The 26847-nt window shown below is 44.0% G+C and overlaps 1 protein-coding gene across 1 annotated transcript in view; it reads right to left on the reverse strand.

Annotated features, from left to right (window-relative positions):
* Positions 1-236: 236 nt before the first annotated feature.
* The window catches only part of NWD2 (NACHT and WD repeat domain containing 2), a gene marked incomplete at its 5' end in the record, with an annotated part of 33113 nt that continues 6502 nt past the window's right edge, over positions 237-26847 (reverse strand). Inside the window, 5 exons of the mRNA XM_078775233.1 lie at positions 237-4197; positions 11515-12107; positions 13850-13994; positions 21238-21441; positions 21574-21690. Of these exons, the coding sequence (XP_078631359.1) occupies positions 271-4197; positions 11515-12107; positions 13850-13994; positions 21238-21441; positions 21574-21690 (4986 nt within the window). The remainder of the gene's footprint in view (positions 4198-11514; positions 12108-13849; positions 13995-21237; positions 21442-21573; positions 21691-26847) is intronic.

Below are 26847 nucleotides of genomic sequence, written 5' to 3' on the forward strand. Positions count from 1 at the left end.
TAAAATTAGGGAAAGATAGGCAACAATGAGATGAAGAAAGGAAGATAAAACAGGTAACTATACAGATCATAATACATATCCAGATTGCATCAAAATTATTAACATGAAACACATGAAATAAAAAACGCTATATTAACAACATTGAGAGCAATTACAGCATACGTGGCATTGTTGCAACATCGCTGCTGCTTTGTCTCTCAGTGTCTGGCAACCACCATGTGCAGCAAGAACTATGAACCTTCAAATACAACCCACATGTGGCCAGACATGTTACCTTGTTGAGCCAGGACCCTCACCAGGATCTACAGTGTATGGGTAACAGTAGTTCGGCACTGCTTTTGGAGAGATTCCAACATTGCTTACGTCATTGGCACAGGGCGCTTGGTGCCCCACCTTTGCCGGTATCTCTTCAGTGGTGTCACGCCAAAGCAGATCAATTGAGGGTTTACAAGAATGTGCTGTACGTTTGGGACGCACTTGCTCTCCTGACATGGCACCAATACGTCGACTGGGTGATGCAGCAATCTTTATCTTCATGGCCGCATCCACATGGTCCACCACAGTATAGGCCCCGACACTGCCATCCTCAAAACCAATGACAATGTTGAGGTGCCTTTTGGAGATGATGAGGAATGAAGGAACCTTGTATAATGTACAAGTACCAATGCATTTTCCATCCGCAAGACGCACAACGCGCAAGCATGTGCTCAAGCCATCCTCATAGGGAGCATCACGACGCTTCCGAAAGCATGCGTATACTATGTAACGCCCATCCATAGAAAGTCGTTGCTGCCATACAGCACCACCGGCAAGCACTACACGCAGCTTTCCACTCTGTAAGTCAAGCACATTGAGTGTGTCATCACCTGTTGCTAGGATCGCCAGCTTTCCGCTCGGAGAAATCTGGAAATCCTCAAGACGCTTGTGAAGGTTCACGGGAAGCTGGACACGACGCCTCACGGCTTCGTCTGCGAGGCTCCATGTGTAAAGAACCCCTGCAGATGTGACAAGAGCGACATAATCTGGACAGTCAGGCAGCAGCTTGTAAGCCAATATGCGAGTTCCATCGTCACATGTGAACTTTTTGGAGACACTTCCAGTCCACAAGTTAATAGCAAGTAGTGCACTTTGCTGTACTCCCACCAAAAATGTGTTTGCAGCTGTAATTCGGGCCTGAGTCAAATTACAAGGAATGTTGCAGACTTTATTCCCAGTACCAAGGCGCCAAACACGTGATGCCTTTTTCTCACAGAGGGAAACAACAAAAAGATCGTTGTGAGTCACAAGTAGCTGGGAGACTCTTGGGCCAGAAATACGAAAGAGGCATTCCCCTGTAACTGTGTGCCAAACATATTGGTTCCCTCCACTATCAGCTGAGATCAGAATTTCAGCTGAGGAGGTCAACACAAATTGCTCCACATTGTGGTCATGCCGTAGTAATGACTCAATGAATCCGGAATGTATGTTCCATTTGTAGACATTCTCTGTACCGTCAATAGTAAACACGGATTCACCCCGGCTTGGAAGAAGAATAGATCTAATGGCCTTGCCAGTCTTATCAACTGCAGAAATGGCATCGATAGCCTCCAAATCCCAAATTGAAAGAACACCCTTAGAAGTAACGGTTAGTAAAAAGTCATTGACTGTTGTTTTGATGAGCTTGCATATTGTCCCCGAGTTTCCTGGCAAAGTGGCAAGGCATTGACCCGTGTCCCTGCGCCAGATGAAGATAGATGGCATGAGTTCAATAGCAGCTATAATTGACTCACAATTTCTTGAGAGCACTGCACACAAAAACCTCTCATTTCTCCTTGCTTTAAACTTATCAGTCATTGACCAGGAAAAGGTGTCCCATACTTCCATGCTCAGGTTCTTGCAGATAAGAAGTGTATGCAAATCTTTAGCCAGCTCCACACTTACTACATCTCCAGCTTCATCTGCCCGACAGTCAAACTCCTCCAACAATTGAGGGTTTGAAATCTCCTCAAGGTCCCAAACAGTTAAACTGCCACCACAGTCTACAGTGTAAAGCTCATGTGTTTGTGCTGACACCAAAATGGCATGCACATAACCAGTGGAGTTCTCAGATGTAACCGTCGCGAGCCGTTCACCACTCTCCAACAAGAAAATGGATGTCGTGTTGAGCTGCTGACCGCAGAATGCATATGTGCCATCATCGGAAAACTGTGCACATGTGACCTCATACCAACAATGACACATGCAGAGAGGCCAGCCATAGTTTAAGTCAATGACATGGACTTCAGTGCTCCGTTCCAGCCAAGCCAAAGCATGGTTAGTGGAGAGAGTGAATCCTCCAATGGACGATTGGTGGTCCTGAGCTGTCAATTTTGAACCCTTGACTTCAACCTCATACAGTAGAGTGGATGAGCAGTAGTCAAACACAAGTAGAGTGTTGCTGAGAGTTGATGCCACAAGGTATTTTTCATCGCGATTGAGCTGGACTCCAAGAACCTGGGCACCATGTGCTACAGTGTGCTTGAACGGCTGTCCAAGACCTAAGTCCCAAGTGCTCGTTGTTCCATTGTCTAACACTGAAATTACTGCATTGGGTTTGGTTGTTGGAAGCACATCCATTATACGTACAGCATTTGTAGTGAGAAGCACACGCTTTGGTTCATTTAGCTGGTCCATCGGTGAGAGAAGAGTGACAATAGAACAATATCGTAGGCCCTCTCGGTCACATACCTGCATGATGTGGCGGATCTTTGGATAGACACGCACGAAAGGCAGCATTCGCTGCTGCAGCTCCGTTGAAAGTGAATATGGGTCTTCGAGGATAGCAGGTGAGACACTGCGAAGTGTGTCAGCGAGGAAGCGCACATCCTTGTCAAGTGTCAGGGAATGTGCAGAATCCATCTCGGCAATGAGAGCATGCAGCCTACCTGACAAAACCATGGCATGCATGTAGCTGAAGTCAAGGATAACATTGTAGACAAGCTCCTCAGAGCGACCACATTTTGTTAGGTGATAAGGCAGCTCCTTGAGCTTCCGTAAATTTACAAACACCTGGCTTATCTCAAGTAAGCGACAATGGAAATCCCAAGGTTGAGAGATGACTCCACGCTCAAACTTTGGTCCACCATGGTTGTTCTTGTCTTCCTTGTGATGCCTTGAAGCGTTTCCAGACTGAGACCATGGCTCAGAAGGGCAGTAGGGTTTTGGCCGACCACCGGCCCACTGGCCCATGAAGTAGTCAGCCAACACATTGTGCATGTACTGAACTACTTCAGATTCTCCCAGATAAAGCTTAGTAGCCATATGGAGCAACTGCCGATTCGCCCAAACAAGTAAACCAGTGCTATGAACCTCTTTCTCCAGCAAATACCCCCTGAGTTCTTGTCGGAGTGTGGCAATCTTGTGATGTGGAAAACGTGCAAAAGAGTCTGTTTTTTCAGGAGCCTGGTCCCGAATAGCATGATCATCCAGTGACAACACATCTTCAAGCTCAGTCTCACTTAGTCCATCTTTGGCAAGGGTTATGTACCCAAGTGCTCTAGCCACAAACTGAACACCACATTTTTCCTCAATCCTGGCAAAAAGGTTTTCAATAGCTTCGTGGACTGTACGGCAGAGCGTTGTTTCATCTACATCCTTGTGTGATCTCCAGTTAGATATCTCCATGAAAAGTAGATTGAGGTACAAAGGAAGTGGGCACTTCAGCAAGGCTTCATTTATATAAATTTGCTGTCCTGATGTCACCTTCCGCTTAATTTGACCCAGCCTAGACTTAAGCAATTGATTGCAATTTTTTTTTGACCTGGGAACCATTTCAATGCAACTCGAGTCATCAGGTACTACTTTTTTCAAGGCCTGTAGGATTCCAAACTTGTTTGGTGGGGTAGATAGCACCAGACGCACAGATGGTGGTAGTGTTTGCGGCACCCACCACACAGTCCGGGCCCCATCTGTCTCCATCAACTGGTCTATTCCATCGAGCACGATCAACAATGGGCGCTGTGAGGTTGATGCATGAAGGAGACCGACCCATATCTCCCATAGTTCACGTACTGACTCCGGCAGTGGACCAACGAGCTTGGCATACACCCAAGCAAGTTGCTCACATATGCTCTTTAGCAAATTTCGAATAGATGAACTCTCCTCTGTATGCCCCACAAATCGAATGACCACGACGGGCTCAGAATCTGATCCCGCTGCATCCTGGTACCATTTGTATGCCTGCAACAAATTAAATGGGAAAGGGGGAGGGAAGGGAGAAGATCAGCACATGGACTTATCAAAGCCTCTTTCACAATCTCAGCAATTAAGTTTACAAAATGGGGCATCTTTCTATATACTTCATTCTTTGTAAGAAGTGATGTTAATTTTTCTGCACATTATACTTCCGGTTTTATCTGGCTTCTATTGGTGGATCACTTTGATAAAGTATTTTGGGTGGCCAATGGTAATTCCACGAAGCGTCCTGAAGTCGTATGGTTAACTTCGAAGATAAACCCATACAAGAAATCTGAATTTTGGTCAGGGAACCCGTACCAAAGACTTGCGTTTTGTAAAAGATGCAAATGGGTTGCATATGGAGAATATAAACAAATAGAGCAAGTACAGATCTTGGGAACTTGTTGAAACAGTGTACTCTTTGCATGGTACTCTGAGTGAACGTGTTGAAAAAGAAAAGGGAATATGTGTCAGGTGGTTGTAGAAAACATAACAACAGAACCTTTTTTTCCATGACGGATAACATAACCTCGATCAACACCCTGGTGATTTCATCCATTGTTGAACCTGTCCGTTGATGCAGATCGAATCTGGCATCGTTCTCTGGCCTAGCAAGGCTAGTTCTTTGTACTTCTTTGAGTCTCCTGAGATCACCAACCCCAAGAGGCTGATTGCTGAGTGTCAATAATTTCGCCAGGGATCTGCGCCACTAAATTGGAAGCTTTCTTGAACCCTTTCTGTCAGCAGCGATCCAGCATTCCCTTTAGCCACAGGTATCTTTGCCAAGATTAACTTGTGCAGTCAAATCAACTTTATCAGCTGCTGTTTAGAGTCTACAATCATTCCAAAAGGTTTTATTTCCACATTCTACTGATCCATGTTTCCCCCTCTAATGTAAGTACAAGATGTAAAGGGTGTGTTTTGTGTACATGGTCGAGGCTCGTGGAAGAGCTAGAGCAGAATGGAAGGAACAAAATTGAAAGGGGAAAACGCCAACAGTGGATGAGAACGAAGATCAAGGAGAGGGAGGAAAATATGAGGTTAACAGTATGCAGCTGTAGATGGGAGTTCGTCAGCAATGGAATCAGTAGTTACTCTTGTTGATTCGGCTCCAGAAAAAACTCAATCTTTGGCATCAATCTTTTCTTGGCGTTTTTGTGTGGATTTTTCTAGGAACTTCATTTTGACGTTGTAATATTGTTTTCACATAGCATGTTCTCCCTCAAGACTGTGGTGTTTCTCTCCATCACCTTAATACCCAACTCAAACACAATACAAGGTACCCGCTACATCCTTTGTTCAGTCCACCTCTTTTCCCAATTGTAAAATAATCTGCCTGAGTCCGTCCGGTCATATTATTCCCTTCACTCCTTTTAAATGGCAGGTCATGGCCTCTTCCTATTCCTGATCTTTTCTATTTTCACCGAATCACATCTTCAATCCATTCTTTTAAAAATTTACCCTGTTTGTCAGCTTTCTTTGTCTGCTCACGTGTCCTTTGTATACGTATCCCCCTCTTTTTCTTCCTTTACAGGAGCAAGGCTTATGGAAGAGCAAGGTAGAACTGACAGTGGGACATACATCAAGGGAATGAACGAACAGGAAAATATGAGAGGGATGAGGGGGTAAGGAGGATGGGGAAGGGGAATGACACTGAAAACAGCAAGTAAAAGGGTTGGGTTAGGAAAGGTTAATGGGGATAACAAAGATCATGGGTCAGAGTTTGAGATGACCTGAGGTGAGGGTGCACTGCTTGATTGAAGCCCTGGGGGGAAGAGCGAGACAGAGAGAGAGAGAGAGAGAGAGCAGGCCTGTCCGTGCGTCCCTACTTAATATGCTTCCTGTCTGTTCGTTCCTCGCCCTAGCTTCCATCCCTAGTCTATCATTTCTCCTGCAGTCTATTGTTGCTATGTCAACCTCTAACCCCTGTCATTCAGCTCTTCCAGAACATCGCCGTATAATAAAAATGTGTGAGGCAGACTGCTGGCAGAAGCACATGGCTGACAGAAATGCAGATGATGGAGTTCTTGAAATCATTTTTCAGCTCCTTTGTATAAACACTATTTAAGTCCCAACAATTTGATATTTTCAAACATTTAAAATTATTTCTACCTTTTCAGAAAATACCAATATTTTCAGAAAGAAATGGCCAAGATTGGGGCAGCACACACTACATATCTAACTAGAACAGTATTATTTTTAAAAAAGCCAGCTTACCGGAGACCTCAAAACCCCAGGTAACCCCAGGTAGAGCACATACTTAACATATATATATATATTTATTTTTTTTCTATTTTTTATTTATTTATCAATAACGATAGATGTTCCTCTGAGCGGACCGTCATTGTCGATAAGGTACACTTGTATCAAGTGTTATGGTCCACATCATCACTTTATGTTGAATTCCCGTTTCTACACTCTCCACAAAATTGCTCATTTGAGGTGAAGCATTTACGAACCTGTCGGAGACTGGTACCCTGATAGTAACCTTAAAAATATGTTAAAATTGTATCCAAATCAAATCGTAATACAGATTTTTGCTTTTTTAATTAGGTACTATCTCAATCCCCATCTTAAATGAGAAAACGATTTCATTAAGGGTTTTCTATACTTTACTTTAAAAAATCATAATTAACATTTTCAAAACTATTTGCTAGAACATTTATATGACAGTAATTTATGAAGACCTTTTGACTCTGCTCTATAACTGCAAATTTCCAGGCAGATTGATCATGGCAGTATAAGTTTTACGTTTTTTTAAAAGAGGGAACGAGAAGGAGATGGAGATCAAGAAAAATTCTTATAATTTTCAACTTTTCCAGCTGTTTAGGTCTGCAAAGGAACAGCACATATTTGAAGGCCTTATCACATAAGTGACATTGTATTTGTCTGCAAGTGGGTTCAAGCAGAATGTAGTTGAATTCATTGGTAAAGCCATTGGAGAAGTCCCAATTTACACAATGGGAAATTTCAACATATATAGACATACGTGAAGGTCTCCTGCGTATTTGACGTTGTAACGTAGTGACGATCCTGATCACTGTAGATCAGTGAGAAAAGAAAATCTCAATTTAGTCCATTTCAAATTTAGGCTGTAACACAAGAAAATGTGAAGAAAGTTAAGGGGTGTGGATACTTTCTGACGGCACTGTACAGTTTTGAGGGTGCCTTCTCGAGCTTCAGTCTTTGGCTAGAGTCAGTGCAGTGACTGCAGATAATCACAACAGTGAGGAAGAAGAAGGTAATTACATTTTTAATGCAGCAATTAGGTTTGGCAATGAATGAGGAAAGTTAAGCAGGAAAGTCGGTATGTGCAGTGTGCACCCACCTTTGAACCATCTCGCCTGAGTTTCAATCAAGACCAAGCTATAAACTGCCATCCTGGTGTTTTGCAGGCAGGGTGAGGGATCAATGTTTGTGCCGTCCCTCGGATGGACGTTAAACTGGGCATCAATGGGGAAGAATCTTTGTAAAATAAAAACTCTCGTATCCAGATCTGGATCTTCACCAAAATCGAATCGATTCGTTTTTGTCATACACCAAACCTGTCCACCAGGTTTCGTCCGAATCCGTCCAGAACGTATTTTGCCCTATCTCTCAATGGTGAAAAATCACTTTTAAAAATTCTCGGATCCAGATCCACATCCAGATATTCACAAAAATCGAATAATTTCATCCGTGTCATTAACCCAACCTCTCCACCAAATTGCGGCCAAAATTGTCCACAACTTTTTGAGATATCCTGTTCAAAAACAAACAGACAGGGGTGAAAACATAAACTCCATCCACCTTCAGTGTTGAAGGTAATAAAAAAAAATCTCATATCCGAAACCGATCTCGGATCTTCACCAAAATCGAATTGATTCGTCCTTGTCACACTCTCAACCTGTCCACCAAGTTTTGGCCAAATCCATCCATACCTTTTTGAGATATCGTGCTATATTATTGGTTTTAGCCCGATCTACCAATGGTGAAGAACCACTTTAAAAAATTATCTGATCCGGATCTGGATTCGAATCTTCATAAAAGTTCAATCGGTTCTTCCTTGTCACACACCCAACCTGTCCAACAACTTTCGTCCAAATCCATCCATAACTTTTTGAGATATCCTGCTATGTATCGTTTTTGGCCCTATCTACCAATGGTGAACAATCATTTAAAAAATTAAATAATTCTCATATCCGAATCCATATTCAGTTCTTCACCAAAATCGAATCCATTTGTCCTTGTCACACACGCAACCTGTCCACCAAGTTTCCTCCAAGTCCATCCACAACTTTTTGAGATATCCCGCAATGTATAGTTTTTGGCCCTATCTCCCAATGGTGAAGAATCACTTAATAAAATTAAATAATTCTCATATCCGAATCCATATTCAGATCTTCACCAAAATCGAATCGAATCGTCCTTGTCACACACCCAACCTGTCCAACAAGTTTCGTCCGAGTCCATCCACAACTTTTTGAGATATCCTATTCACAGACAACCAGACAGGGATGAAAACATAATCTCCGCCCACCTTCGGTATCGGAGGTGATAAGAAAAAGGTCGAACTCCTCCACATTCTCTTACGGAGTGTAAATGATGTAATTATCACATTCTGATGCTCTTAATGAACCCCTAAATCTCGCATTGTCAAATAGTTTGTGCCAGAATCGGTGGACAGATATGATACCCTCATCTCCTGAATTCCTTTTGATTTGATTTTTCGAATTTCGGTTTCAGTTTTATTCCTATTTTCCTATTATTTCAAAATTTAGTTCACATCACGGCAGATTACCGAGCGACGAGTAGTGCCTGTAAAGAGGGGGGAGGGGTGGGGGGGGGGGGGGGGGGAAGAAAGAGGAGATTTCGGAGAAAGACAAAAGCGCACATCTTATATCCTTGTAGGTTTGAGGAATGCTCCGGACAATTAAAGAAACAATGAAGAAAGCAGCTTTGTGTAAATTTCTTGTGTAGACAGAAAGATTTTCTCCAAGGAATTATAGCCATTACTTTCCGGTACACCAAACATATAAAATAAAATAAAAATTTAAAACAATATATAAAAATGAAATTGAAATAAATATATAAAATATTATATAAAATAAAAAGATATAAAAGAATATATTATAATATATTATTGTATATAACATTAAAATATATAAAATACTATAAAATAAAATTGATATAAATAATATATAAAATAAAAATATATAAAATATTAGGTGTACACAGCTTAAAAAACGACATTATTTTCCAGTACACCTAACATATAAAATAAACTAAAAATATAAAACAATATATAAAAATGAAATTAAAATAAATATATAAAATATTATATAAAATAAAAAAAGATATAAAATAATATATTAGAGTATATAATATTAAAATATATAAAATACTATAAAATAAAATTGATATAAATAATATATAAAATAAAAATATATAAAATATTAGGTGTACACAGCTTAAAAAACGACATTATTTTCCAGTACACCTAACATATAAAATAAACTAAAAATATAAAACAATATATAAAAATGAAATTAAAATAAATATATAAAATATTATATAAAATAAAAAAAGATATAAAATAATATATTAGAGTATATAACATTAAAATATATAAAATACTATAAAATAAAATTGATATAAATAATATATAAAATAAAAATATATAAAATATTAGGTGTACACAGCTTAAAAAACGACATTATTTTCCAGTACACCTAACATATAAAATAAACTAAAAATATAAAACAATATATAAAAATGAAATTAAAATAAATATATAAAATATTATATAAAATAAAAAAAGATATAAAATAATATATTAGAGTATATAATATTAAAATATATAAAATACTATAAAATAAAATTGATATAAATAATATATAAAATAAAAATATATAAAATATTAGGTGTACACAGCTTAAAAAACGACATTATTTTCCAGTACACCTAACATATAAAATAAACTAAAAATATAAAACAATATATAAAAATGAAATTAAAATAAATATATAAAATATTATATAAAATAAAAAAAGATATAAAATAATATATTAGAGTATATAACATTAAAATATATAAAATACTATAAAATAAAATTGATATAAATAATATATAAAATAAAAATATATAAAATATTAGGTGTACAAAGCTTAAAAAACGACATTATTTTCCAGTACACCTAACATATAAAATAAACTAAAAATATAAAACAATATATAAAAATGAAATTAAAATAAATATATAAAATATTATATAAAATAAAAAAAGATACAAAATAATATATTAGAGTATATAATATTAAAATATATAAAATACTATAAAATAAAATTGATATAAATAATATATAAAATAAAAATATATAAAATATTAGGTGTACACAGCTTAAAAAACGACATTATTTTCCAGTACACCTAACATATAAAATAAACTAAAAATATAAAACAATATATAAAAATGAAATTAAAATAAATATATAAAATATTATGTAAAATAAAAAATATATAAAATAATATATTATAATATATTATAGTATATAACATTAAAATATATAAAATACTATAAAATAAAAACTCTGTGTTGCCATTTTCTCAGATGGCTGAACAGATGTTCGTCAAACTTTCAGAGGTTCATCAGTGAGTGTCGGGGAGTGTTTTTGGGCAAAAAAAAAACGTTAAAATTTCGAGAAAAAAAAAGTTCGATTTATTTATATTTTTTATCGTTCTCCGGTGCCTGAGCCTGAGCCTTTGTAGCTATGTGAAAGGTAATATTAAATTATCCCCGATTAGTGTGTGTGTGTAATATCATTATTTTAAATATAAATTGTCCTTAGTGGGTATAAGGAAGTGTTTTAGGCACCAACAAAAAATAGAAAAAAAGAATATTGATTTATTTAAAATGCCAACAACGTTAGAACATCACGGGGCAACACCAGGTACTCCTGCTAGTCTCAAATAAAACGTTACTCGGATATTCTGCGATCTGCGACTCATGCTTTGGAATTGAAATAAACATTTCACTATGGATTCAATTGCATCAAGGATTGACGTGTAATGTGTTCACACCGGGCCCGTTACGTGCGTTATAATGTGTTGCACAAGCAGAAATTATTTAATATCGTGTTGTTTTTCATCGTTTAGTTTTTTTTATACATCGTGTTGTTTTTCCCTCGTCTTTCTTGCTACGAATCAACTTTAAATGCTCTTAAGTTGTTTTAACCATGGTAACAATGGCCAGATGAGTAAATCCATGTGTCCACTCATTCCGCATTGCAGAATCAAAATTGCCTCATTGAACGATATAAACATTTCTGGGATCATTTCTTACCTGTGCAGTCACTTCTGCCATCAGCACAGTCTTTCCACTACAAGGCCCTCCGTACACAACCAATGGAGAGCTTTTTGTCCTCCGCGTTCCTCCCACCACATAGTCCTTAATGGATCGTAGAGCATCAGCAGGATACACGTACAACGCGTGTAGGCTTCGACACAGAGATACATGATGGACAATTTCTTCATACGCTGGATCTGCGTCTGCCTCATACGCCTTGGGTACGGTAATTTCGATTAGGTCGATCATGTCCTCGTAGAACTGGCGACAAAGACCTTCCACGTACTGTTGCTCACAAGACTCTGTGTATCCAAGGCGAGCGTCACACACCGTCTTGGAGGAGTACACTCGCAACTTTGATTCGCTCACACATGTTGGAATGAAAGAGTCTCGAAGACGATGTAAACGTTGTACGGCCTGCGGGTCACGTCCCGTTTTGATGCCGCCAGGTAGGTCGAGGAAGCGTGCCATTTGTGGTATTGCAGCGAAGCGTTCGACATCTTGGATGGTCCGGATGTAGCAAACGCAGCGCTTCGCCAGTCCTGGTGTCGCTCGCTCTCCCAGCGCAAATGTGAACTCTTCCTCAAGACCTAAAAACAATGGCAACAAACAGTTACTCCTGTGAACATAATCTTACCATGCTGAACAGGATTTCTTTACGACACCAAACCTGACCTTGATCTTTTCTACCCCCGTTAATTCACCCCAGATCCACTTTTTTGAAATTCCGACTTCTTTCCTGGAAGTCCTAGCAGTGTCCATGTGTTTTATACCTCTCCCACCCTCCCTCCCCCTTCCCATGCCTCCTCCTCTCAAGCCCTCTCTCTCCCACAGATCTCCCGATGTCCCTGCTCTCAAATGTTGTACTTGTGTGCTTCCCTCTCTCTCCCACAGATCTCCCGATGTCCCTGCTCTCAAATGTTGTACTTGTGTGCTTCCCTCTCTCTCCCACAGATCTCCCGATGTCCCTGCTCTCAAATGTTGTACTTGTGTGCTTCCCTCTCTCTCCCCATATTGTCTCCCGCCCCCTTTATCTTATGTTTTATGTGTCGGTTTGACTTTTTGTGTGATTAATGTTAGCTCTTACACGAGCCTCGATCTTGTATACAAAAAAAACAAAAAAACTAGAACTCCACTCAGTCGAGAGCATACTCCCACCGTGGGTCAAGTTCGAATAGTACGATTTCACAAAAGTTTGAGTAGTTCAGTGACAACAAGACAACACAAGACAGACACTGCACAGATATAGGCCTATATTTAGAATATATAGAAGATAATGTTAAAAACAAAAAGGCAATTTCACTTACATTTTCGGATTCAGCGTTCAATTCTATATAGGTGAGTGTATTTTGAGGCATGTGTGACTTCAAATAAAATTGTAAGCCAGGAAAACGTTCGTTTCATTCCTTTGGGACACAACATGTAAAACTGGCCCAAACGTCAAAACAAAACGCGCTCATTTTAAGTCGTACAAGATAATGCGACCACTCATTCTTCTGGGAAGAATCCCGTGCACATGCTTGTCACACTTATAAGTCACCTAAGTCTTTATAAGTTCATCAAATACTGACACCGCGATTGACATTCGCTGAGGTAAATGTTGATATCTCTTCTGAGGTTAAAAAAAAAACCCCCCCAAAAAACCGTTTTAAAGCATTATACGTATCAAACGATACATTTTATGAAACGGATAAACCGAATACACTCTTTGGTGGTTTTAAAATGACAGAATATGTCTTTATTAGAAAAAAAAAACCTTGAAGACGACGCTGCTAACAAAATACACCACTCTAACGCATAACCACGAGTTTAAACTACATTTACAACAAATATGAAAACTATTTTCATATCACAATGTTAAATATAGAATATATAGAAGATAATGTTAAAAACAAATGAGCCCTATCTTCCAATGGTAAACAATTCTTCAAAAAATTCCTGGATCCGGAATAATATCCTGAGCTTCACCAAAAACTAATCAATTCTTCCTTATCCCAAGGGCAATCATCCCACCAACTTTCATCCAAATCCGTTCAGAACTTTTCCAGATATCTTGTTCACAAACACACAAACACACACACGGACAGACACGATCGAATGCATTACTCCCTGGCGGGAGTAAAAAAACAACCTACTGATGACTTTGAACAGTCTGAATAATCTAAAAGTCGAAGCACCGTTACAAATCCCATAGGACACAAGTACAAGTTCCATGTGCAATGTTAACGACCCTGCATGCAGCAAATGCAACATTGAGGTGTTACGCTTTTTGTCATTTGAGGGGAAAGGTGAATCAAACCTCTCAATCTGTATGGCTAAGCATGTACAATACCTGAAATGAAGTACTTCTGTGTCTGGTTAATCGACAGGTGGCCTTTGGTCTGACAAACGGACGCAGATGAGCGCAGCAAGGCCTTGATGTCAGCTGAGATACCCATCCATTGCTCATGATCTGCAGCCATTGCTTGGGCATCTGACTGCCCGAGTCATAACGCAAACGCAAGTGTCAGTTGAGGCTAAATTTCAAACGACTAAGTTAACTATAACAATAAATAACAAAATAAACCTGCAGCAATAATGGCCACAAAGACAAAAAAAATGATCGCCAGTATGCATGCGTATAGCTCAGGATTAATGAGAAAAATTGAATACAACAATGTGTGGAATTACATCATGATGATGAGATCATAATCCCAGATTCAAATCACAAACACTTTGATCAAATCATAATTCTCCTTTGTACATCATGTTATATAGAAGTCATCATGATAGTCTTCACTACAGCCATTTATAATATTATACATTATATTATAGTGAAGGAGCTATGCTCCAACGCGAGTCGGAAGGATTGACGCGACCAAAGACGGAAATTCGTCCGAGTTGCTTTATTGCACGTATCAAACTCGGGTACTCTGAAAAGCCCGTTTATCGGGCAGCAATATATATACACATTATGCCGGAGCGTTTGCCCTGGAAAGGTGAGGATGGGCGTGCCCGGGCGTCCTGAGCGAGTCCTGGAAAGGCGAGAGCGGGCATGCCCGGGCGTCCTGGGCGAGCCCTGGAAAGGCGAGAGCGGGCATGCCCGGGTGTCCTGGGCGAGCCCTGGAAAGACGAGTCTGGGCATGCCCGGGAAAGACGGGACCGGGCGTGCCCGGGAGGCTCGGGCGAGCCCGGGGACAGTGAGTCCGGGCATGCCCGGGAGAGGCGCGTCTGGGCCTGTCCGGGCGGCCTGGACGAGCCCGGCATGGTGATTGCTCCCTGGCCGTGTCCTTGGTAGGTGCAAGGCGATTGTGTACACCCAGCGGTAACCGCTACACACGCCCCTCCAGAATCGACTTGCACCGGCAGGGTCAATTTAAGGGGGGTCCTGATGACCCGGCCGAAGCGACCCCTGGAGGGTCGTGGGGGGGGGGGGGGCGATGTGGTGGTGGGTGGTCGAGCGGGGGGAATTGTGGATGGGGGGCGGCCCCGCCGCGGAGGAGGGGCCAACCGTGGTGGTTGGTCGACATCCACGTGTGCCGGCTTGAGGCGGTCCACTGAAATCCGGTCCGACCGGCCGCCGAAGTCGATGACGAATGACTTGTCGTCCCATCGCAGGACCCGGAAGGGCCCGTCGTACAGCGGCCGGAGTGGCCCCCGGTGTGCGTCATGACGCACAAAGACGTACTCCGCTGTGCGAAGCGCTGGGCGGACGTAGGACTGGGGGCCACCGTGGCGGGACGTTGGCACGGGGGCAAATCGTCGGGCGGCCTCCTGGAGGTCCGAGCGCTGGCGAGCTGCGGACCAGGTACTGGTAGCGTCGGGCACGAACTCGCCCGGGACGCGGAGCGGCTGGCCGTAGACGAGCTCGGCGGTGGACGCCTGGAGGTCCTCCTTGGGGGCCGTGCGGAGGCCCAAAAGGACCCACGGCAGCCGGTCGGCCCAACCGTCGTCCTGAAGGCCGGCCATGAGCGCGGCCTTCATGGAGCGGTGAAAACGCTTGCACAACCCATTGGCTTGGTGGTGGTAGGCGGTGGTAGGGTGGAGCTGGACACCCAGGTTGCGGGCGACCGCGCCCCACAGCTCGGAGGTGAACTGCGGACCGCGGTCCGAAGAGATGTCTGCCGGTGCGCCAAAACGGGCGACCCAGGTGGCGATGAAAGCCTGTGCCACGTCGGCGGTGGTGGTGGAAATGAGGGGAACGGCCTCCGGCCACCTGGTGGTCCTGTCCACCATGTTGAGCAGGTGTGTGAAACCCCACGAAGGGGGAAGGGGGCCAACCAGGTCCACGTTGACGTGGTTGAAACGCCGTTCGGGCACGGTGAAAGGTGCCAGCGGGGCCTGGGTGTGGCGGTGGACCTTGGCCCGCTGGCAGGCCGTGCAGGCGTTGGCCCAGTCGCGGACATCCCGTCGAAGGCCGTGCCAGACGAAACGCACCGACACCAGCTTCTGAGAAGCTTTCCGGCCCGGGTGAGAAAGGCCGTGGATGGAGGCGAAGATGCGGCGCTGCCAGGTAACGGGCACGATGGGGCGAGGCTGGCCTTGGGAGACGTCGCAGAGCAGGACAGTGTCCGCGAAGGGGATGTCGGCCAGGCGGAGGCCCGTGTCCGCCGCCCGGAGGGCTTGCACCGTGGTGTCGGTGGTCTGGTCGGCCGCCATGAGCGTGAAGTCCACGCCGGGGTGGACCGCGTTCGCGCTGGCCCGAGAAAGACAGTCGGCCACGGCGTTGTCTTTGCCGGCGACGTGCCGGATGTCCGTGGTAAATTCCGACACGGCGGAGAGGTGGCGCTGCTGGCGGGCCGACCACGGCACCGTGACTTTGGCCATTGCGTAAACCAATGGCTTGTGGTCGACGAAAGCCGTGAACGGGCGGCCCTCCAGGAGGTGGCGGAAATGGCGAACGGCCAGGAATAGACCGAGGAGCTCGCGGTCAAACGTGCTGTATTTTAATTCGTTCGGCCGGAGTTGCCGGCTGAAAAAAGCGAGTGGCTGCCAAACCCCGTTCACCCATTGTTCAAGGATGGCACCCACCGCGTAGTTGGAGGTGTCCGTAGTGAGGGCGATGGGAGCGTTGAGCACCGGGTGAGCCAGCAGCGTTGCATCGGCGAGGGCCCGCTTCGCGCTCGTGAATGCCGCGTCCATGGTCGCGGACCAAACGATGTCATGCTTGGCCTGCTTGCCCCGGAGGGTTTCGTAAAGGGGCCGCATGAGCTGAGCAGCGCGGGGCACGAATCGGTGATAAAAATTCACCATGCCGAGGAACTCTTGCAGGGCCTTGATGGAGCGGGGACGCGGGAACTTGGTGATGGCCTCGACCTTGGTCGGCAGCGGCACGGCCCCGGTCTTGGTGAGGCGGTGGCCCAAAAAGTCAACGGTCGTCGTGCCGAAGTGGCATTTGGCCGGGTTGACAATTAAGCCGTGCTAGCTGAGGCGTCCGAACAGCGTTCGGAGGTGGAGGAGGTGCTCGGCCCTGGACGTGCTGGTGACGAGGATGTCGTCCAGATAGACGAAAAGAAATGGCAGGTCGCGCAGCATGCCGTCCATCAAGCATTGGAACGCCTGGGCCGCGTTCTTGAGGCCAAATGGCATCCTCAAAAATTCGAACAGGCCGAACGGCGTGATGATGGCCGTTTTTGGGACGTCGGCCGGCCTGACAGGTACCTGGTGGTATCCCCGTATCAGGTCAATTTTTGAAAAAATAACCCGTCCCGCCAAACGGGCGGAAAAGTCTTGGATGTGCGGGATCGGATACCTGTCGGGGGTGGTAGCGTCGTTGAGGTGGCGGTAGTCGCCACACGGGTGCCATCCGCCCCCTGGCTTTGGCACGATGTGCAGTGGTGAGGCCCACGCGCTATCGGAGCGCCGCACGATGCTGAGGCGCTCCAACGCGTCGAACTCGGCTTTGGCCATGGCGAGCTTGGCCGGGTCGAGGCGGCGTGGTCTGGCGTAGACCGGCGGGCCCGTAGTGGGTATGTGGTGCTCGATCCCATGTCGCACTGCGACAGCCGAAAACGTCGGCCGCGTAAGGGCCGGGAATTCCGTGAGCAGGCGAGCGAACTCGTTCGCCGTCGGGAGGGCGCATGCCAGTTCGGTCGGCGCGGAGCTGCTCATCGTACATGCCAGGGAGCTGAAGGTCTCGGCGTTGACAAGGCAACGCCGTTTGACGTCAACCAGCAGCCTGTGCGCGCAGAGGAAGTCGGCGCCCAGCAAAGCCATGGGGACGCTAGCGGTCACAAAGGTCCACTGAAAGCGCTGGCTGCCGAAGCAGAGGGTGACGTTGCGCGGGCCGAAGGTGCGTATGGCCGATCCATTAGCAGCGACCAAGGAGGGGCCGCAAACGGCGTTCTGCCTGTCCTGCTCGGAGGCGGGTATGACGCTCAGTTGGGCGCCGGTGTCACAAAGGAAACGCCGCCCGGACGCTTTGTCCTTAATAAAAAGCAAGTTGCCCGAGTGGCCGGCGCTCATGGCTGGTAATGAACGCCGGCCCCGCCGTTTCCCGACTTGCTGAAAGTGCATGGGGGTCGGCATGTCCGAGCCTTGTGTCCGAACCTGGCATGGTAATGACACCACGCCTGGTCAGGTGGAGGCCCCGGCCGTCGTGTTGGGAGTGGTCGGCACAGCGTAGCGGCCGCCAGTTGCACCGGCAGTTCGGCCTCCAACCGCGCAGGGCGCTCGGGCGTCATGGGCGTCGCCTCGGACGGCGGCGGGCTCCAGGTAGCCGCTCCGATGTGCTGGCCTGCCGAGGAGATCTTGTCGGCTTCCCTGGCGAGGGCGCGGGGATCCGTGATCGACGTGCCTGCCAGGGCGAGGCGTACCTGGTTAGGCAGCTGGCGGAGGAACAGCTCTCGGAACAGAAAATCCGGAGAGTGCTCACCGAGCAACGAGAGCATGTAGTCCATTCGCTCGGACGGGCGCGTGTCGCCGAGCTCGGGCAGGTCGAGCAGGCGTCGTGCGTGTTCCGCCGGTGAGAGGGCGAAAGCGTCGAGGAGCGTCTTGATCGCGCCATACTTGTCAGCAGCTGGCGGGCGCTCGAGGAGGCTCAGGGCGCGGGCCGCGGTGGCGGAGCCGAGCGCTGCTACCACATGGTGGAAGCGGGTGTCGTCGGCGGTGATGCCTCGCAGGGCGAACTGGGAGTCCGCCTGGGCGAACCAAACAGCCACGTGAGCCTCCCAGAAGGTAGGCAGTTTAAGGGCAACTGCCGTGTCCATGTTCGGGGTCACCAATGAAGGAGCTATGCTCCAACGCGAGTCGGAAGGATTGACGCGACCAAAGACGGAAATTCGTCCGAGTTGCTTTATTGCACGTATCAAACTCGGGTACTCTGAAAAGCCCGTTTATCGGGCAGCAATATATATACACATTATGCCGGAGCGTTTGCCCGGGAAAAGCGAGACCGGGCATGCCCGGGCGTCAAGGGCAAGTCCTGGAAAGGCGAGTCTGGACCTGCCCGGGCATCCTGGGCGAGCCTTGGAAAGGCGAGGCTGGGCGTGCCCGGGTGTCCTGAGCGAGTCCTGGAAAGGCGAGAGCGGGCATGCCCGGGCGTCCTGGGCGAGCCCTGGAAAGGCGAGAGCGGGCATGCCCGGGTGCCCTGGGCGAGCCCTGGAAAGACGAGTCTGGGCATGTCCGGGAAAGACGAGACCGGGTGTGCCCGGGAGGCTCGGGCGAGCCCGGGGACAGCGAGTCCGGGCATGCCCGGGAGAGGCGCGTCTGGGCCTGTCCGGGCGGCCTGGACGAGCCCGGCATGGTGATTGCTCCCTGGCCGCGTCCTTGGTAGGTGCAAGGCGATTGTGTACACCCAGCGGTAACCGCTACAATAGTATGATATAATCCATCATGTTCGGTTAATTTAAAACCAAACCAGATGGATTATATAATCATTCAAAAATACGCAATTTGGTGTCTGTCTGTCTGTCTGACGATTTTTGACCGTGATACATTCGGTGGTTACTTATCCAATCTCAACAAAACTCGACAGGAGGACTAAGTGTCACACAATGAAGGTTGTAGCGAATTCATTTGTCCCCCCTCCCCAAGGGGGTTTTCCCCACCAATAGCGTTGCATGTTGAGGTGTATATCTGTGTTAAGATAGCTTTACCATGGCGTTTTTCAAAGGACGGTTCTACTAACAAAACTCATGATAATAGCATAATAATAATGTTATTATAAAACAATATTAACACTAATAATATCCCACCTCCTCAAAGGGGTGTTTCCTCCTTGGCCAAACGCCATATTAACATGTAGAAATAGCTAATGCCATTTTCGTGGGAGCACCTCCACCAAAAGTAAAAATATTATAAACCACAAACACGTATGATTACCTTTTTAAACAGTCCATAATGCTGTTTAACACTAAATTGAAATATATTTGGAGGAATGTGGACATCAGTCTATGCTATTCATGTTGACTAACGCACCTGATTGTAGATCTACTGTAGTCTATATACCCCACAAAGGTTCATAACACCACCCTTCCTGCTGTTTCCGTGGAGTTCTTCGAAAACGTTTTTCGTGGCGTTTTTCCAAAGCCGCTTCTCATTACAAAAGTAACAAGAGCAATGAGAGATTGCAAACCCTGGCCAGGATGTATTTTCAGTGGTTTATAAGGCTTTTGTGTTAAAGCAAATATGGCGGCCGAACCACGTGACCGATGACTTCATCATTACCTTTTTTCTAAACTAATTTATTCCTAGATTATGTTCAATAAATTTCATCTTGATCGGATGAAGTTTTGTACTTGTCCAATTATGACGTCATAATGGAGGCACCTATGACATAATCATAAACATATTTTATTCCCCATGGAGAATTGGCTAACCCCCGCTGTAGCAGGGAAAATGGCCTTAAAATGCCTGTTGTTGTATTCCCCATGGAGAGTTCTTTACAATGAGCCATGTCTCAATTTTTTCTATTCAGCGCTTTCAGAGATATAGAGGTGCAAAGTTTTTCGTTTTTTCCAAGATGGCGGCCAAACCACGGGACCTATGACGTCATAATTATCATTAAACAATTATACAGGTGGAGTTGCACCTATGGTGAAAATTTCCTGTGAATCGGACAAACGGTTGCAGAGAAAATCATGTTTATTCTGTGCGGACAAACAGACAGACAAACAGACAGACAAACAGACGGACTCAAATGAAATACCTTCTCCTCAGGCGAGGGTAACAACACTTAATGATAATGGCATAATATTAATGATATGATGAAACAATGTCCTCCCACCCCAAGAGGTTTGTGACTTAGTGATATTAACCCCCACCCCTCCCCCACCTCCGACACCCTTACGGAAGTAAATTATATTTTCGGAAATTTCGAATGGTGAGGCTCGGTCTGATCTTTTCAATGATCTGATGTAATATAAGTAATAGTAATAATATTTGGCAATAATAATAAGGATAATAACACATGATTCCCCCTGCCGCTCCCATAGTGAGCGGATGTACTAGCTTGTTGAAAATGTACTGAAAGTCTGAAAGTATTAGGATATGACGTGATGTTTGGCTATCTTTTGTGGGTAAAAATTAGATTTTTCTAAACAGAACAGCTGGAGGAGTTGCCACTTCTGTCAATAAAGTATATAGTGCCTGCATGTCAATAACATCAGATCCAAATACATAAGTGATGTCAAAGATCTAGGACCTTGAATAACCCAATCAGGAAGATCGTTGTAAGTGCATTGACTGAGCTACAGCAAATATAATCTGGGTATAATCAAGTGCAGGATATGCTCGATTTACACAGTTGTCAAAGTTTTTGAGCAGATGAGAGCGAGGAAGGAGGTAGTATGCTGGCGGTACTGCATTCTCGTCTCGACGGTACCACGTGTCCAATAAGTGGGTGTCCAGTCCAGCAGAAAGGGCCCCCTCGAGCAGACGCTCAAATTCAGCTGCTTCAATTTGCCCTGGAAGCACTGGCTCTCCATACCGCTCACCTAATAATCCCTGTAACACATGGGCAATATTGTAGCTGTTGCATTCATAGAGCTAATAGCTTTTTTTTATAATGGTGGAGCAAACAAAGAAAAAGGAGAAGGCCAACAAAAGATACTGAAAAAAACAAAAAAACAAACGCACCACAAAGCAGGGTCCTGTGGATGTACGAATGCATTCATCGAGAAGACTCATGCGCAGTGCTTGAATGCGAGCATCATCTCTGTCTGCAAGCTCCACGCCCCAGTACACATCCACCGCCTGCCATACATCCAGTTGCTCGTCAATTACAGCAATAAAATGGGGGACAAAAGCAAATCTGATATAAAGAATATGCCTTAAAATAGTTATGGAAGAATTTTACATCTCAAATCGAAGTAGATCTGAAAGGTATTGGAGATAGTTGCCAAGAGATCACCCAAATGTTGAATATATATATATATGATATGATGCAACAACAATGTTATGCAATAGTGCCAATTGTGATTACACAAGAGTGATTCATCAATCCTTGAGTTGAGTCTTCAGGATTGGTTCATGAGTCGAGGTGCGACATGTAGGTATAATGATGTAATGATGATGATGTAATTATGTGGGTGTAATGATCATGGGTCCTCCAGCCTGGTGTTGGCTTAACGGTTAAGGGGGCTGGCTTAAGATATTAGGACTACCCAAAAGGCTACTGAGGAAGGGCAAAGCGTTTTGGACAGTGACTGACAATTATGACGGGACTGGATCAAACCCACAAGGAAATCCAGTTGTTGAGATTGCCAGAACTGAAAGTCAAAGTCTGAGCGTGTCATTCACAAAATTGGAAAAAAAACATGGAAAAATCAACAAATCAGAGAAAATTAGATGTAACAAGGAGCTGTTACTCTAGGTCTCCTGCCTTTTGGGTGGTATGAGGAATAGATCTGCGTAATATGAAAACTAAATGTTCAACGTTTTTTGAAATATCGTGTACACAAGCAGAGCTACCGAGATGGTTGCCATAGCAACATAATTCAGCCAATCAGCGCCATGATCTAACCAAGTTGAGATAATGTCATGTGGAATACAGTAGACATCTGCAATATGAAAGCTAATGTTCAACGGTTGTGAAATATCGCGTTCACGAAAGTACATGGACAGATGATCAGGTTGGTCGGTTAGTTGTCAGGTGTCAGGTGTCGGTTGGACAGAACTCATTTTAATGTTCTCCATCTCAGATCTTGTCAGAGGGGCAGGGGACAATAAATGAAGTGGCGTGATTTGCAATAAGAAGAGGGCAGCATCACTACTTGGATATTAGTGAGGTTGAAAGGACATTCAGTGAATACCACCATCATTCCGAGATATGCTCCAACTTCTGCAGCAGATGAAGAAAATGCGGGGAAGTTTTTTGCAAAGTTGCAGAAACTGGTAGAACAGCTGCCAAATCTCCATTTGTTGTGTTTTCATTTTATGTGAGATTGGAATGCAATTATTGGAGAAGCAGGAGCACCAGGGATTGCAGGAAAGCACAGAATTGGTATCCAAAATGAGCCAGCAGAGCAAATTCTGGAGTTCTGTGTGGACAATGAGCTCGTAATCACAAACACATGGTTCGGACGTCTCGAGCGCAGACTTTAAACATGTACTTCACCTGGTGGGTAAGATATAAATCAGATACACAACATACTAATCATCTGAAGATGGAGAAGTGTGATGCAGTCTGCCAACACACTGCCAGACACAGACTATGAGACAGATCATGAACTCCTTGTGGCAAAACTTGCTTTAAACTAAGAAATGTTAAAAACTAGATGGTATTCATAGAATACTTACCCTGTGCAGTCAACCTGGTGCGAGCCAACTCTTCTGTTTTTGAACGTTTTTTTTCTTTGATCCAATATGGCTGCCAGACCACGTGAGCGATGACATCATAATTTTATATTCTCTAATTTTATATTCAAACTGATCAGACCAAGCGTTGTCCCTGTCGAATTATGACGTCATAATTACGGCACCAATGACGTCTTCGTTAACAACACCTATTCACCATATGGAGTTCTTTACAATGAGCCACGTTTCAATTTTTTCCATGGAGCGGTTTTGGAGATATAGAGGTGCAACATTTTTCGGTTATTCCAAGATGGCGCCTGTACCACATGACCTATGACATCATGATTAACATTAAAATATTCCACAGGGAGGCTCCTATGGTGAAATTCTACAGGCTCCTATGGTGAAAATTTAGTGTCCATAAGACCAACAGCTTTTGAGAAATAAAATCCATGAATGGATAAGTATTGTACTTGTGGAATTATGACATCATAACGAAGGCACCAATGACATCATCATTAACATATCTTATTCTCCATGGGGATAGTTGGCAATGAGCCAGGTCTCAATTTTTTTCCATGGAGTGGTTTCAGAGATATAGAGGTGCGAACGTTTTCCAAGATGGAGCCTATACCACGTGACCGATGACATCATAATTATCATTGAAATATTCTACAGGAGGCGGTTCTCCTATGGTGAAAATGGTGTCAATTGGACCAAGAATTGCAGAGAAAAAAATTCATACTGATCGAATCAGGCGTTGTACTTGTCGAATTATGACGTCATAATTAAGGTACCAATGACATCATCATTAACATATCTTATTCCTTATGGGGAGAACTTGACAATGAGCCATGTTTCAATTTTTTCCATTCATCGGTTTGGGAGATATCGAGGTGTTACGTTTTTCCAAGATGGCATCCGTACCACGTGACCTATGACGTCATAATTAAGAATAAAAAATTGTACAGGCAGAGGCACTCCTATGGTAAAATGTGGTGTCAATCGGACCAACGGTTGCCGAAAAAATGAATTTTTAAAATGCAGACACGTACGCCACACATACGCATGTACACAACTGAATACCTATCCCTGCTCTTCACTTCGTGGGCGCAGGGTAAAAATCAAAAACTCCTACCAGATATGACATTAAAAACATATCTGAACAATATGCAATACAGGTTGAAAACGTTTTGTACAGCTGGACTTGGTTGGCAGAATGCCAGACGAATTGTGGCAAGAGGTTGAAGTCATTGTAAAAGAAGAGGCCAAAGACAACATCCCAAAGCAAGCAGAAAGAAGACCAAATGTCTGTCAGAAAAGGCAATAAATATTGCAGACATAAGAAGAGAGATGAAAATCAAAGGCGCATCAAGAGCGGACATTAAGCTGCTAAATGCCGACTTGGAATGACAAGCTAGGGAAGAGAAATATTTTAAAGATGCATTTATAGATATAAAGTGACAACAGAGCAGGAAAAACAAGAGGTGTTTTAAAAAGATCAGAGCAATCACAGGAAAGTTTACATCTCGGATTGGAGTCCTTAAGGGTGCAACAGGAAAATATCTGATAGAAGAAGCACAGATGAAAGAAAAGGGGAAGGACTATATCGAAACTCTATACAAACGAGATAGCAAAATGATATGACCTATGACAACCTCAGAGACCTCAGACAAGAAAGAGAATATGAGCAAGAACCAATAGTGATGGAATGTGAGGTAGAGCCTTGAAAGAGTTGGCAAATGGAAAAGCACCAGGTCCCGATGAAATTCCAATATAACTCTAAAGTACTTGGGGAGGAGGCATTCAAATTTTTAACAGGTATCTGTACAGTGTACACACATCTGGAGCAGGATTGTGCGGCCCAAAAGGTGGAAGCAGTTAGTCTGTATACCATTTCCATTTCCAAGGAAAGGGATCCAAGAGAATGTTCAAATACCCTAACATTGCCTTGCTTCCACATGCCAGCAAGATATTACTAAGGATTTGACGTGGATCATGAGAAAAGCAAAAAAATGTCAAACGAAGGTGTATCTCAGTTTTATAGATTATAGCAAAGTTTTCGCTTGAGTTGAGCATTAATGGATATGGATTTTGTTGAGAGAATTGTGGATGTCAGAACACCTGATATGTCTGATAAGACGCTGTATATTAAACAAGAAGCTACAATAAGAACAGAGTATGGAGAGACAGATGGTTTGGAATCGGAAAAGGGGTCAGACAGGGGGTCCATTATATCCCCTAACTTGTGCAAACTGTATAGTACACCATGAGGAAATCAAACTTGGATGATATCGAGACGAGTCAAAATTGGAGGAAGATGTATCAATTAATCGAAGGTATGCTGATGAAACCATGCTGTTGGCAGAAAGTAAAGAGGATTTGAGAAGGAAAGTGAAAAAGCCGGTCTTTATTTAAACCTAAAAAAAATACTAAAATCGTGTCAACTGAGAACATCGAGGTGTTCAGATTAGGAGACCATCATGTGGAAATAGTGGAAAGTTTCATCTTTCTGGGATCTAAGGTTGAAGTGAATGGAGAATGTGGAGGAGTGGAGAATAGGCAGTTATCATTGGGGAGAACAGCAATATCAGGATTGATAAAGATCTGGAAAGATGAACATGTGACAATACAAACCAAGAGGAGGTTGGTGAATGTTCTGATATTTCCAGTTGTAATGTATGGATGTGAGTCATGGACAGTGAGAAAAACAGAAAGGAACAAGAAAAAGAGCAATCAGAGATTGCAAACCCTCGCTAGGATGTATTTTCAGTGTTTTTTAAAAGGCTTTTGTGTTAAAACAAATATGGCGGCTGAACCACGTGACCGATGACGTTATCATTATTTTTTTTCTAAACTAATTTAATCCTAGATTATGCTCAAGAAATTTCATCTTGATCGGATGAAGTTTTGTACTTGTCGAATTATGACATCATAATGGAGGCACCTATGACATCATCATTAACATATTTTATTCCCCATGGAGAGTTCTTTACAATGAGCCATGTCTCAATTTTTCTCTATTCAGCACTTTCCGAGATATAGAGGTGCAAAGTTTTTCGATTTTTCCAAGATGGCGGCCGAACCGCGTGACCTATGACGTCATAATTATCATTTAAAAAATCTACATGTGGAGTTGCACCTGTGGTGAAAATTTCCTGTCAATCGGACCAACGGTTGCAGAGAAAATCATATTTAATCTGTGCGGACAAACAGACAAACAAACAAACAGACAAACAAACGGACTCAAATGCAATACCCTCTCCTCTGGCGAGGGTAAAAAGATTGACAAGTTTTGAAATCTGGTGTTGGAGACTAATGTTAAAATCCATGAACTGCAAGAAAAACAAACAAATCAGTGCTTGAAGAAATTAGACCACCAGATACATTCGAAGCGCTGATGATTAAACAGAAACTTTCATACTTTGGATACATCATGAGTGCAGAAAACGAAACTCTGGAGAAGGAAACCATGCTGAGGGAAGAAGAGGAAGGGGCAGACATTGTATGTGCTGGATGGATGGGGTAAAGGATGCAACCAAGCTGTCTCTCCCATTGCTTTGGGAAGCAGTGCAGGATAGGGATGTTTGGAGAAATATGATCATGAATGTGACC

The sequence above is a fragment of the Myxine glutinosa genome, chromosome 4 (genome assembly GCF_964187855.1).
Source record: "Myxine glutinosa chromosome 4, kmMyxGlut1.1, whole genome shotgun sequence".
In the NCBI taxonomy this organism is placed as follows: Eukaryota; Metazoa; Chordata; class Myxini; order Myxiniformes; family Myxinidae; genus Myxine; species Myxine glutinosa.